The sequence below is a fragment of the Cydia amplana genome, chromosome 19 (assembly GCF_948474715.1).
Source record: "Cydia amplana chromosome 19, ilCydAmpl1.1, whole genome shotgun sequence".
Lineage (NCBI taxonomy): Eukaryota > Metazoa > Arthropoda > Insecta > Lepidoptera > Tortricidae > Cydia > Cydia amplana.
In genome coordinates this window covers 10,339,059-10,354,227 of record NC_086087.1, presented here as the reverse complement: position 1 = coordinate 10,354,227, position 15,169 = coordinate 10,339,059, and the positions used below count along the sequence as shown (strand labels likewise).

Here is a 15,169-nt window from a genome sequence, read left to right as displayed (position 1 = left end):
GAGACTTACGAGAGTTCTCACACACCAAAGAATTCCGTACCGGCGCCGAGAATCGTTCGGCTCGCCGGTTATAAAGTCGAAAATCACTATTGTAGGATCGCTACTGGGCGTTTTTAGGGTTCCGTAGCCAAATGGCAAAAAACGGAACCCTTATAGATTCGTCATGTCTGTCCGTCTGTCCGTCCGTATGTCACAGCCACTTTTCTCCGAAACTATAAGAACTATACTGTTGAAACTTGGTAAGTAGATGTATTCTGTGAACCGCATTAAGATTTTCACACAAAAATAGAAAAAAAAACAATAAATTTTTGGGGTTCCCCATACTTCGAACTGAAACTCAAAAAAATTTTTTTCATCAAACCCATACGTGTGGGGTATCTATGGATAGGTCTTCAAAAATGATATTGAGGTTTCAAATATCATTTTTTTCTAAACTGAATAGTTTGCGCGAGAGACACTTCCAAAGTGGTAAAATGTGTCCCCCCCCCCCCCCTGTAACTTCTAAAATAAGAGAATGATAAAACTAAAAAAAATATATGATGTACAATTGTACATTACCATGTAAACTTCCACCGAAAATTGGTTTGAACGAGATCTAGTAAGTAGTTTTTTTTAATACGTCATAAATCGCCTAAATACGGAACCCTTCATGGGCGAGTCCGACTCGCACTTGGCCGCTTTTTTTTTGTTGTCCCCTACACTTTTTTTTCAAATTTGGGATTTGTTATGTTATTTCTACTCAGAATCACGAGCTCTTTCTATCCTAATAGAAGAAAAAAAGTGTCCTAAGGTTTTTATTTCCATTCCGTCACCATTTTTCAGACTTTGTATGGCGGTCGCGTAATGGAAAGATCGAAAAATGTATGGAAATTTTGGGACACTTTTTTCTCCTATTAGAATAGAAAGAGATCGTGATTCTGAGTAGAAATAACATAAAAAATCCCAAATTTGAAAAAAAAGTGTAGGGAACAACAAAAAAAAAGCGGCCAAATGCCAGTCGGACTCGCCCATGAAGGATTCCGTATTTAGGCGATTTATGACGTATTAAAAAAAACTACTTACTAGATCTCGTTCAAACCAATTTTCGGTGGCAGTTTACACGGTAATGTACATTATATATTTTTTTAGTTTTATCATTCTGTTATTTTAGAAGTTACAGGGGGGGGGGCACATTTTACCACTTTGGAAGTGTCTCTCGCGCAAACTATTCAGTTTAGAAAAAAATGATATTAGAAACCTCAATATCATTTTTGAAGACCTATCCATAGATACCCCACACGTATAGGTTTGATGAAAAAAAAAATTTGTGTTTCAGTTCTAAGTATAGGGAACCCCAAAAATTTATTGTTTTTTTTCTATTTTTGTGTGAAAATCTTAATGCGGTTCACAGAATACATCTACTTACCAAGTTTCAACAGTATAGTTCTTATAGTTTCGAAGAAAAGTGACTGTGACATACACGGACAGACGGACAGACAGACAGACATGGGGAATCTATAAGGGTTCCGTTTTTTGCCATTTGGCTACGGAACCCTAAAAAACGCCCTACTGCTTTTATGCACAATATAACGGACGTGGTTTTTAAAATAATATAGATCCCAAAATACAAAATATTATCAATGACGACCGAGATAAGGTTAATTATTTGATTAACAATTGCTTGCTTGTAAAATCTATTGTCCTATATCATTTGCGACCGCAACCACCATCAGTAAGCCCAACATTATCGAGGTTTTGCAACAACCACGACCACATTATTTGTCGATAAAATTTCAAGTTCATGAATAGGTAATGCGAGCTCGTTTTCAATGTTATTACTCCATATTAAAATTATTTTAAAATGGTTACTCGCGTATTATTAAATCGAATAAACGACGAACACGTTTCGGTCCAATTTTCGAGGATCTTCTCGGAGCAACGGAGAGTTTCAGTCCTCACGGGAGTTTTATAGTTAAAATTATTACGCAATGTCTCAGCTCAGCTAATATCATCTTCCTCGCGTTATCCCGGCATATTGCCACGGCTCATGGGAGCCTGGGGTCCGCTTGACAACTAATCCCAAGAATTGACGTAGGCACTAATTTTTACGAAAGCGACTGCCATCTGACCTTCCAACCCAGAGGGGAAACTAGGCCTTATTAGGGATTAGTCCGGTTTCCTCACGATGTTTTCCTTCACCGAAAAGCGACTGGTAAATATCAAATGATATTTCGTACGTGAGTTCCGAAAAACTCATTGGTACGAGCCGGGGTTTGAACCCGCGACCTCTGGATTGAAAGTCGTACGCTCTTACCGCTAGGCCACCAGCGCTTCTCAGCTAATATAAAAAAAAATCAGTTTTAAATTCCCAACCACAAACAAACCTCTTTTCTCTGCAGACTGAGTCAACAAACGCTCTGGACGACATGATGTATCCGAAGGTGCAGAAATATTGCCTCATGTCAGTTAAAGGCTGCTACACAGACTTCCACATCGACTTTGGAGGCACCTCCGTGTGGTACCACATTTTGAGAGGTAAGACATTATAAATATAACACCATTTTATTAGGGTTCCGTAGCCAAATGGCAAAAAACGGAACCCTTATAGATTCATCATGTCTGTCTGTCTGTCCGTCTGTCTGTCCGTCCGTATGTCACAGCCACTTTTCTCCGAAACTATAAGAACTATACTGTTGAAACTTGGTAAGTAGATGTATTCTGTGAACCGCATTAAGATTTTCACACAAAAATAGAAAAAAAAACAATAAATTTTTGGGGTTCCCCATACTTCGAACTGAAACTCAAAAATTTTTTTTTCATCAAACCCATACGTGTGGGGTATCTATGGATAGGTCTTCAAAAATGATATTGAGGTTTCTAATATCATTTTTTTCTAAACTGAATAGTTTGCGCGAGAGACACTTCCAAAGTGGTAAAATGTGTCCCCCCCCCCCCTGTAACTTCTAAAATAAGAGAATGATAAAACTAAAAAAAATATATGATGTACATTACCATGTAAACTTCCACCGAAAATTGGTTTGAACGAGATCTAGTAAGTAGTTTTTTTTTATACGTCTTAAATCGCCTAAATACGGAACCCTTCATGGGCGAGTCCGACTCGCACTTGGCCGCTTTTTTAAAAGTGCATCCAGATCTGGCAATTGTGCGAGCGAGCCATTTGTGGCTTTCCACTTGGAAGGGCCCTTATGGTTCATGTGAATAAGTTTATGGACATGAAGATTATGGAGTCTCTGATGGAAAGCCACATTTGGGAATCACTGGCGCACTAGCTCGATTTGAGTATACAGTGTAATGCACGCGAATAGTTCGCAAACACGTTGGATACATTTCTTTCGTTTCTCAAAAGCTTGTTACAGTTGTAACTTGTAATACAAGCGGATGTCACTTTTTGACAGCTTCTGTTAGAAACTTCCACTTGTATTACAAGTTACAAGCTTTAGATGTTAAAAACTCATTATGCACGAATGAAAGTGTATTTATTGCAAGTTATTTTTAACAGGTATTATTATTCCGAGTTGATCCTAGAATCGTCTCGTCTGTGAATGTTTAGATTACTATGAGGATTGATTTATCTTCAATTGAGTACAACAAAAATTACAGTGTTCATCTTTAATTAGAAGTTCGTGTCACACATGTTTTTTTAAAATTAATTTGCTTGTAAACATCATGTATTATTTCCAGGCGCTAAAGTGTTTTGGCTTATCCCGCCCACCGAGAAGAATTTGCAGCTGTATGAGAAGTGGGTGCTCTCTGGCAAGCAGTCGGACGTTTTCTTCGGAGACACGGTCGAGAAATGTATCCGCGTCCACGTAAGTTACACATTTACAAACATTCTCATAAGCCCAGACCAGCTATCATGGTCGCATTTTTGTCACCTGTCATACTATGCGTCACTTTCGCACTTACATATTTGTTAGAACGTGACATCCATGGTGACAAATGATAAAGAGCCGACCATCTTAGCCCTACTGGTTTCCTAGAATAGCGGTGGCGTCATACTTATAGCGGCCGTAATGTTACGGACGCGTGACGTCACAAGAACCTGGTCTGTGTAAACAAAATGGCGCGGTTTCCTAGAGGGCGGTGCTTGAAAGAACATTATTTTTGCGACCGTAATATTACGGCCGCTATATGACGGCACCGCTGTCCTAGGAAACCAGAGCTTTACACAAATACGAAGAAATATATGACGTACACAATTACTTGAAACAAACTAAGGAGAGCTATAACACATTTTTAAGGGATACTACTTAAAATTTACTGTTCTCGGGTTTTCCCCTTTATTTCATGGTTCTAGGTCAACGGGTGTCAATTGGCATCAGAGAAAATGATTTTTGCACAGCTGCAAAATATTGTAGACCTGAGCCTGCTACTCCATGCATGCTTGAGAATAAAGCATGGCAGACAGTTTTTTCTTTCAATTCAATTCAATTTCAATTTATTTATTTGCTTGAACATACACAGTTGTCATGGTTACATGTCTTTGGGGTACAACATTTTCAATAAACCGTACCACGTTTCAGTTGCAAGCGGGCCACACATTCTTCATCCCGACCGGGTGGATTCACGCCGTGTACACGCCTAGCGACTCGCTGGTTTTCGGCGGCAACTTCCTGCACCAGTTCGGCATTGAGAAGCAGCTCAAGATTGCGCAGGTCGAGGACGTTACGAAGGTATCAACACCAGTTGAGCAATGTTGCGACCATCCGCATCCGCAACCGCGGAACTTCCGCATTATTTTCGACATCCGCATCTGCATCCGCATCCGCATAAAATCGATGCGGAGCTTATGCGGATGCGGATGTCGAACAAGTTGGTACAGGAACGTCTTAGCGGCGGCGTAAGTGCTGGGTAATTTCGTCATTACCTATAACGAAATCGTCTAGATCCAGAAAAGTCGGCCAAGTTACTGTTTATTAAATATAACGCACCTATATTCTTGCTCAAATACTAAACGGTTCGGTTTTTTTTTAATAAAAAATACTAAACATTTAATATTTGACGTTTTCTAAGTACCTAATCTTGACATCCGCATCCGCATCCGCGGATGTGAGCCTTTAAATATCCGCATCCGCATCCGCATCCGCGGATGTCAAAAAATCTACATCCGCAACATGCCTGATCAACACTACTTGTTACTTTACATATTCCATTTGGTACTTTGTTCTGGTGATGTCTTTACGTAAGTGATTTGTGGGTTTTATTTCTTTACGGGTTTTAATTTTGAAAGATCCCCTGGAAGCGGTAGATGATTAATAATTATATCGATGAGAGTCAGTGACCAATGATAAATATTTTCTTCTGAGTATTTACTACAACTAGTTTGTTTATTTGCGCGAGAAAATAGTCGATCGCTATAGTCGCTTTTACGCCGTAAGGCTGGTTCTATTTCGCAGGCCTCGATAAGGATTCAAGGTCTCAAACACGACCCGTGTCACAGCACACAGTGTACAGTCAGCGTCAAATAGATAGTGCCAAAGTGACTAGTTGACTACTTTCTCAAAGTGTCCATTTCCTTATTTTTAAGAAAAGTTGTGTGGCAATATTTTTGGCAATTTTTGCCTTCATTTTCAATTTGATGCTCACAGTAAGTAGACTTGGAACCCTCCCTCCCCACTAAAGTTAAACAATGTATGTGTTCACACCTCACAGACGCATAGACACACACACACACACACGCACACGTACACACACACACAATCGCGAGCATTTGTAATACCAATCATAATATTAGTTTTCAATTTATATAAATCCACTGTTGCAATATTGTACAACTGGTATTACTTTTAAGTGTCTAAAATGTTAGCAAGTGTTTCGTTTTCCCTCTCATTTCAATTATGTACTATTTTTTTACTGTATTTTAAATGTAGTATTTTAATTTGTATTTTTCATCTGAAATGTTAGTAGTAAAACCCTATGTATACAAACGAGCACAAACGTACTGTAATTTGTCATAAATAATGTAGGTAATATTCTCCGACCGTCCTTAGTCTGGGACCGGTCTGAAAACCAGCGCCGGGCACCTAGGCCCGGCACACGCTGAGACTGGAACCCTTTGCCTAATACAAACATCTTCTCTCTTTTGTTTTGTATATGATAAAAACTGTTTTATTTTATTATGTAAGTAATTCTAACTCTATTTTATTTTCATGTATGTGGCAATAAACAATTCTTATTCTTATTCTTGGAGATTAGCGATTCTAATTTATGAAATTGATGAAACAAGAATCTTGTGTGTGATCGCAGGTGCCACAGAAGTTCCGGTACCCGTTCTTCACGGAGATGCTGTGGTACGTGCTGGAGCGGTACGTGGGCGCGCTGCTGGGCCGCGGGCACCTCGCCGCGGAGCACGTGCCGCCGCCGCAGCCGCCCAAGGAGCACGTGCACCTCACGCAGAACGAGCTGCACGGCCTGAAGGTACCTAACTCCACATTGTTAACACGTTCTCTGCGCGATGGGGTTCAAAGACCCTGTGCAAAGTATGCTTAATTAACTAACAATTTGTAAACCTTAACACCATCCTATCTACGATTGCGGATAGAGTTGACTGTCCGTACATGGTGCACTGTTGTGGGCTTCATGGGCCCAGTAGCGGTGTACTATTAGGTTAGGTTAGTTAAGGTATTTATTGTAACTAACATAGTTTTTAAGTTATTTTTATTGTACATAACTAACATTTTATGAGCCACGAGCTTGAAATAAACGTTATTTAATTTAATTTAATTTAACAATGAAAGGTACAGTCGCCATCAGATATATCGAAGCGACCGAGGTGCTCAAAAATATCTGAGCACGCACTCTAGCGGCTTGACAATAGAGGCGTGTTCAGATATTTGTGAGCACCTTGGCCGCCCCGATATATCTGATGGCGGCTGTACACCTACGGTTAGTTAAGAGTGTTGCTATTAGTTTCATGTTATCCCAATTTTATGGCTCCTCTACACGATGGGCCAATGCCGGCCACTCCAAGGGACGCAGCCGTGCGGTAGAATGAGATAGCAATATCACTTAAAGATAAGATAAAGATAAAGATAAAAGATAGTTTATTCAAGTAGGCATAATTACAATGCGCTTATGAACGTCAAATAAAGCTAGGTAGACCGGCTCCAACCCTACACCTCTGCCCCGAGAAGATTTAAATCCCCCCTCAATTGGAGGAGGGTATCCCAATATGGGACCGGCAACAAACTCGGCGGGACACATCTTTTCAAAAATAATTACATCTTATAATTAACATGCATTACGAGAAAATAAGGGAAAAAATACAATTTAAATTACTATAGAATTCATGCAATTATACACATAAGGTGTAATAGAAATTTGATTTAGAAAATATACATATGTACATGGAATCATACAAAATCGTAGCTCTTTCAGAAAACATATCAAATTCTTACAAAAGGAAAAGAAAATAAAGTTATTAAAAGAAATGGGAAAACATATTATATAAATCTGATTGATTATTATTAATTACCAACATATAATATTTGATGTGCTTTCCTGCTTACCTGAGCTGTGTCACCTTGGTCCCTCTAACGCATAAATGCGTCCCTTGGAGTGGCCGGCGTTGGCCCATCGTGTAGAGGAGCCATTAATTTAGAAGATTTACTTAACTCCACTTGTAGTCCAGGAGTCCAGAGTGAGCCTTCTGATCGATTGTGCTTTGGTGTTTTTCTATTAAAGAGTCTGTATACAATATTTTTAGGGTTCTGTACCAAAAAGGTATAAAACTTATGGTGGGACTCTGTCCGTCCGTCTGTCTGTCTGTCATTTTTTTCTAAAAATAACAGGGATAAAATTGGCATACTCGTATATTCAATTGTAACTGTATTGTATTTTTTTATTCCAGGCCATAGTGATGTACTTGCACCAGTTGCCAGCCGCTCGCAAGTCAGTGCCGGAGCTACTCGCGGACCCTATAGCCTTGGTGAAGGATGTCCGCACGCTGGTCGAGCAGCACAGGCACGACAAACAGCATCTAGCCATTACGGGCGTGCCGGTGTTGAAAGGTAACAACTATAGTTTTTTTTGAGGCCATGTCACAATAAATAATAGTACTAGGTACAGAAGATTCACTCTCTAACAAAACGCGTCTGTTACGATCACGGCAGATATGACCGCAAGCGCCACGCGCGGCCTATGGCTAGCCACCACAATTGGTGTGGGATGGATGTACTTGTTGGTATTTGTTGCGTCGCGACGAAATCGCGGAGTGAGCCACGCCTGGCCACAGGGCGGACACACCATACATCAAAAATGATTTGCGTTTATGTGTGCGCGGCATATCTGTACACGCGTCATTGAGTTTCTGACGGAATCCTGACGTGCTCTCAGTAGAGCGACTTACGCACACATTCATGTCGCGGCCTGTCGCGGGCGAGGTAATCTGAATCGGGGCGGGGCGGTGCGTGTCCGTTCTATTACTTATTCTGTGGCCTGGCTATGTTGCGTCGAGTCGATTAACTCTGAACGCCACGCCTATCGTGACACATCATCGTGAACCGTGTCGGAATGCACAAAGATGGATATTGAGCCGGAGCCGCGCGTGTCAGTTGACGTTTTTGGCGCTCAATGGGTTAAGAAAATTAATAAATAGGTTTTCGGTTTTAGCCATCATAAGACCACATTGTCCAATTAGAGTTTAGGCAGCAGGCAGTGATCTAATAAGGGTTAATGTGGTTGCAGGTCCGGATGAAGTGGTGACGGGCGAGCGGCGCCAGTCGAGCGGGCGCGGAGGCCGCGGCGGCCGCGGGGGCGCCGCGCACCGGCCCCGCCCCGACCACGCCAACTCTGCGCCCCGTCGCCGCCGCACCAGGTAACACACACACCCACATGTAGCTATACAGTATGTAAATAACGAAAAACATTTACTCAAACCTTGGAGGATATAATCAAACGGAGACGCCATGTCTGTAATTTTCTGTACAAAACAGTCTGCCGATTTTTGCGGGGGAGGGGAACGTCAAATGTATGCGTAACGTAAAAATAGCCATGTCAGATAAACGTCAGTCCATACATTGTGTATGACCGTTGGCCGCCTATTTTCGACAGAGGGGAAAGCCTGTTAAGAGCCAACAGGAGTGGTCATTTCTCCATACAAACGTACTCGACTGTTTCCTCCGTGGGTTTTGAAGCTAGAGCAATGATTTTTTCAACACAGATTAATATTGTCAATATCTGTGTCGGACCGTTTTACTTTTTTTGGTGTTTTTGTTTTTTAAGCCCTTCAAAAATGGCCAAAATGGCCTAATTGACTATGCCGCAATGAGAGGCGTGCTATTCAAAACTGACATCAATTAGTCAAAAAAGCAAAACGGTCCGACACAGATAATGTCATGATCATTTAGATTTCCAAATTTGGTTACGATTAGTTAAGTTTTGGAGGAGGAAACAGTCGAGTACGAAACCTCGATTTTTGATATTTTTACGCAGGATTTTTCGCCTTGTCCTTATCGCACTAGTTTTAGGAGCCGCTTCCGTTAGCGAGACGGGTATAATTACCTAAAATATTTTAATCTTAGCTCCTGTTGGCTCTTAATGGCTACTCCGTTTAGTTCCTCCAAGACTCAAACCCGTTAATGTGTAGGTCACACTGAGCAACTTTTACTATGGCACCGACCCCGAAATCGCGAAAAAAAAATTGAATCTACCATAAAAAAATGTTTTTCGTTAGTTTACATACTGTATAGGAGCTATGAGCGAACAGTGAGACGACGAGATGTTGTTAGAAACGCACAACATCTACTCCGGCGAGCTCTACACGTACCAAACGTGGCAGACTATCGCGATCTTAACCTAATAGGCGTGCTCCATTCTCTCCGATAACGCAATCTTTCGACTCTATAATTACAGAATGTTCACATTGAATAGACTGACCCGTTCGACCATAAAGCCGCTGACGATTATAAATGACTACACATTTTTAATTAACAGATGTAAGAAATGCGAGGCCTGCCAACGAACGGACTGCGGCGAGTGCGTGTTCTGCCACGACATGGTCAAGTTCGGTGGGCTGGGCCGCGCCAAGCAGACCTGCATCATGCGACAATGCTTACAGGTAACTACTCTTTAGCTAACTAGGAAGCACCCCTAAAGGGGCCCCCTTATGACCAGTCCGCCGAACGATATCGACCTGTCAGTTAAACGCAAAAGGTGACAGCTCCGAACAACTGACAGGACGATATCGTTCGGCGGACTTACCATCAGTAGACCCCTTTACACTCAAACATATTTTAAACAAATGGATAGACACTTGATAGCAATTTAAAAAAAATATGATTCACAACATTAACATGGAACACGACTAGAGATATTCGAACTAAATTAAACAGGCAGTTAGATAAATTCAATAGTAGCAGCTCTCAGTACCAGCAAAATGAAAAGTTATTGTTCTAAATGCGATCTAAAAACTAAACACAAATGTCAGATCCAACATGTAACTGAATATTTGAATATATTATTTATTTGCAATCTTGCAGCCAATGTTACCAGTCACAGCTTCGTGTGCCGTTTGTCATCTTGACGGCTGGATGCAGACTCCAGTCGCGCCACAGGCTAAAGGCAATTCGGGTGAGTTCTGAACTCCTAACTAGTAAAATTGTTCAACTGACTATACTTGGCTATGTCTCTAGATAGGATTCGCTAAACTTGAATTAAAACTGTACAACAAATTTGACGAATTAACTACGATCGCAAGAATTGAATAAGGGGTAGCCCACAACCGGTCGCTCGGCCGACTCGGTCGAGATCCTCAGGGGACCTATGTCCATTGTCCAGTAGTGAGCATTGATATGAAAAGATCTTGTCTGGTCTCTGTCCACTGACCATGCGTAGTTATAACCTATTAAAACCAGAATTAAAACATTATCCAAGCTTGTAAGTTAAGAGCCAACAGGAGTGGTCATTTCTCCATACAAACGTACTCGACTGTTTCCTCCGTGGGTTTTAAAGCTAGAGCAATGATTTTTTCAACACAGATTAATATTGTCAATATCTGTGTCGGACCGTTTTGCTTTTTTTTGATATTTTTGTTTTTTAAGGCGCTAGAGCCCTTCAAAAATGGCCAAAATGGCCTAATTGGCTATGCCGCAATGAGAGGCGTGCTATTCAAAACTGACATCAATTAGTCAAAAAAGCAAAACGGTTCGACACAGATAATGTCAATCATTTAGATTTCCAAATTTGGTTACGATTGGTTAAGTTTTGGAGGAGGAAACAGTCGAGTACGAAACCTCGATTTTTGATATTTTTACGCAGGATTTTTCGCCTTGTCCTTATCGCACTAGTTTTAGGAGCCGCTTCCGTTAGGGAGACGGGTATATTTACCTAAAATATTTAAATCTTAGCTCCTGTTGGCTCTTATTATTATTATTATTATTTATTCAGGTAATTACAACACAATATCTAATCTTAATTACAAAAGTATCGGTAAACCAGTAAGGTTTGTCTTAATAATGAATATGCTCCTACATTTCAGGTCGCAACGGGCCGTCATCTCTGCGCGAGTGCTCGGTGTGCTACAGCATCGTGCACCCGGCGTGCGTGCCGCCCGGCGGACAGGTCAACGAGGACCTGCCCAACTCCTGGGAGTGCCCCACCTGCACCACCATGGGGCTCAACCACGACTACAAGGTGACCTAGCAAACCCTAGACCAGTGCATAGATAAATATAGCAAGACAAGAGTGCTCACTCCATACATCAGTTCAGACTATTCATTTCAGTGTCTACATCGAGTAGCGGAACTATCGGTACTGCTACTTGACAATAGATGTAGCACCGACCGGAAAGTCTAATCTCAACAGCATAAGACACTGCATAAGACTTTCCAGTCGGTGCTACATCTATTGTCAAGTAGCAGTACTGATAGTTCCGCTACTCGACGCTAGATGCTAATAGTCTTTTTGGTACTAAAACTGATGTAAGGTTAGGAACCACTGGTCATAGAGAAAAAAATACATAGAGTGCTCACTCCCACTCTATGTATTTTTTTCTCTATGACCAGTGGTTCCTAACCTTTTCAGTCCGGTCACCCCTATGACTAACTAGGGAACCTGATTTTACCCCTCCTCCCAATGGTAATAAAAATAAAACGTGCACGTTTGTTGTATTGTTATACTAGGTTAGCTTATTACCCCCGTAAAATACCAGTTTTACCCCCACGGGTTAACCTATAGTTCAGTGGCCCTACGGTTTATAATGGATCTACACAGACCTAGCTATTTCAGTGGCCCTACGGTTTTCAGTGGGTCTACACAGACTATTGGAAATATTCAAGCGTGACATCTCATTCTGGATGGACTCACCTAATAACGAGTTAGAGAGTGATAAAGTATTACAAATCTCTAATTTGTGTATGGTTTAAGAAAGTTAAAAGTAGTATTAACATAAATACCTAATACTTATCTTAAGACTTGATTTAGCTGTAAGTCCCAGACAGTTCTAAACATAGAGAGACATCAGACATGTCATTACATATTCGAATAGTGGTCAAACTTGATTACCGCTGCGTGGCAGAATATTTAGTAAAATCTCTACAAGCTACTTTGTACACATGTTAAGAAATATCCTTTGTGTTTGATTTTTATTCGAAATAGATTAAATCACAGTATTTGACTGTCAAGGATGGTTGATATGACTAAGATTTCTATTTATTTTCCAGCCTCGCCATTTCCGCGCGCGCCAGAAGTCTTCGGATCTCAGGAGAATGAGCGTCGGGTCAGATGCCAGTCACATCAGTCGAGAGCACAGTAATCTACAGGTATGACCTACTTAAAGTGTCATTCTATGGAACTTGCTAACTATGTAAACAAGCTTTAAACAAGTCACTAAAGTTAGTCGGTAGACTAAAATGACATTTCATAGTATGAACATCATGTGTCATTTCATACTATGAAATGTCATTTTTCTCCAATATGCTCGGAAATGTTCACCTTATTGTAGCAAAAATAGTACCGGAAGTACTTCTTTATTGTCAAATTCTAATTTAAAAAAATAAAACTATCGCTGTCCTGTTCTAGCGGACGGGAAGTAAAAAAACACTACAGTAATAACTTATTACTGTAGTGTTTTTTACTTTTTAAAAATAAAAAACGCAAACAGCCAATTATTATAGCCGCGGGCCGCGTCTACACGACCCGATCAGCTATCATTTCAAGCTATAGGATAGAGTGAGATAGTAATATAAACGACCTTACATGTCTCGTTCTTACAAGACCGTTGTGCTCGTGTATGATCGTGCGAATACTGCTTAATAAAATCAAAGATTATTTATATATTTTTTTAACCGACTTCCAAATCTAAAAGGAGGAGGTTATCAATTCGGTTGTATGTTTTTTTTTATGATTTTTTTTTTATGTTTGTTACTCCATATCTCCGTCATTACTGGACCGATTTTGAAAATTATTTTTTTGATTGTATGTATATGCATACAGATTGGTCCCGTTTTTGTCAAAACCCAGTTCTGATGATGGGATCCATGAGGAATCGAGGGAACTCCTCAAACCTTAAAGGCACACATATAGTGATTTTTGTATTTTTATCAACAAATCAAGCATATACATTCAAAAAAGTGACATTTGATGAAGTGGAACTGCTGATGATGATCAGAACGGAACTCTTCAACGATGCATAGCACACGTCTGACGATTTGTCCTCTTCGTTATGTTTGTTAAGCAAGTTAAGTTTTTAAGCTACATTTTTGTCAAGCTCGAGTGCTGATGATGGGATCCATGAGGAATCGAGGGAACTCCTCAAATCTTAAAGGCATGCGTATAGAGATTTTTGTATTTTCATCAACAAATCAAGCATATACATAAAAAAAAGTGACATTTGATGAAGTGGAACTGCTGATGATGATCAGAACAGAACTCTTCAACGACGCATAGTACACGTTTGGCGATTTGTCCTCTTCGTTATGTTTGTTAAGCAAGATAAGTTTTTAAGCCACAATTTTGTCAAGCTCGAGTTCTGATGATGGGATCCACGAGGAATCGAGGGAACTCCTCCAATCTTAAAGGCATGCGTATAGAGATTTTTGTATTTTCATCAGAAAATCGAGCATTTTCATTAAAAACTGTCGCATTTGATGAAGTGGAACTGCTGATGATGATCATAACGGAACTCTTCAACGACGCATAGCTCGCATTTGGCGATTTGTCCTTTTCGTTATGTTTGTTAAGCAAGTTAGGTTTTTAGGCACATTTATGTCAATCTCAAGTCCTGAACATGGTATCCATGAGGAATCGAGGGAACTTCTCAAATCTTAAAGGCATCCATATAGAATTTTATATATTTTCATCAGAAAATCAAGCATTTACATTAAAAACTGTGGCATTTGATGAAGTGGAACTGCTGATGATGATCAGAACAGAACTCCTCAACGACGCATAGTACACGTTTTGTGATTTTCAATTTCGATTTTGACTTGGATTGGGCCCCGGACTCCGGACTCGGGCCCGTACTCGGACTCGGACCCAGACCCGGACCTTGACCCGGAAAACCACTATGATACCTAAACTAAATCAACCACTATGATTACCATAAAATGTATACATATTACCAAATAAAGTATAAGCACCGTTAAGTGGGTTAGGCTAGTAGTTAGAGAGGTCGGTTTTTTTCTATTAAAGATTATTAAGGATCTCATCCGTGTTCATAAAGCTTATATTGCACAATTATAGTTTGACATAGACAGAGAATCATACTATCTTTGTCTTACACCAGTACTAGAACCCAAAAGAAAAGGATGAGTATAGTTATTTTTGTTCTTATTTACTGACAATTTGGTTTGACCAACTATATTTTCAATGAACGAATATTGAATGGTACTGAATTGAATGGCAGAATAAGTTTGTGCCTTTAACTTTTAAAAATAACGAGGGAAATTGTTTTTGACGTTTTTGATGTGAAGTTTCGATTTGAGTGATGCTCGATGCTTAAATAATTATTATTTTACTTTATTTCCTCGCATGTTTTGGAGAAAAGCACTATATATGCCTCGGTAGGAATAGCAATTCGTGGATTCGTCTTCTTTGTCGGACTCCGCTACGCGTCGTCCGACAAAATCGAAACTCATCCACGAATTGCCCTTTCCCGGCCTCTGCAATAATGTACTATTAGTCTACCAAATAAAAAAATAGACTTTAGTAAATTCATCATTCAGAGACAATT

At 40.2% G+C, this 15,169-nt stretch overlaps 1 protein-coding gene across 1 annotated transcript in view; it reads left to right on the top strand.

The window, feature by feature from the left end:
- Positions 1-15,169, top strand: part of LOC134656858 (jmjC domain-containing histone demethylation protein 1) — a 44,703-nt gene that overhangs the window by 19,087 nt on the left and 10,447 nt on the right. The window contains exons 5-14 of the mRNA XM_063512387.1: positions 2,379-2,514; positions 3,682-3,809; positions 4,524-4,673; positions 6,247-6,417; positions 7,850-8,009; positions 8,686-8,815; positions 9,934-10,057; positions 10,479-10,569; positions 11,477-11,631; positions 12,660-12,758. Coding sequence (XP_063368457.1) covers positions 2,379-2,514; positions 3,682-3,809; positions 4,524-4,673; positions 6,247-6,417; positions 7,850-8,009; positions 8,686-8,815; positions 9,934-10,057; positions 10,479-10,569; positions 11,477-11,631; positions 12,660-12,758 — 1,344 coding nt within the window. The remainder of the gene's footprint in view (positions 1-2,378; positions 2,515-3,681; positions 3,810-4,523; positions 4,674-6,246; positions 6,418-7,849; positions 8,010-8,685; positions 8,816-9,933; positions 10,058-10,478; positions 10,570-11,476; positions 11,632-12,659; positions 12,759-15,169) is intronic.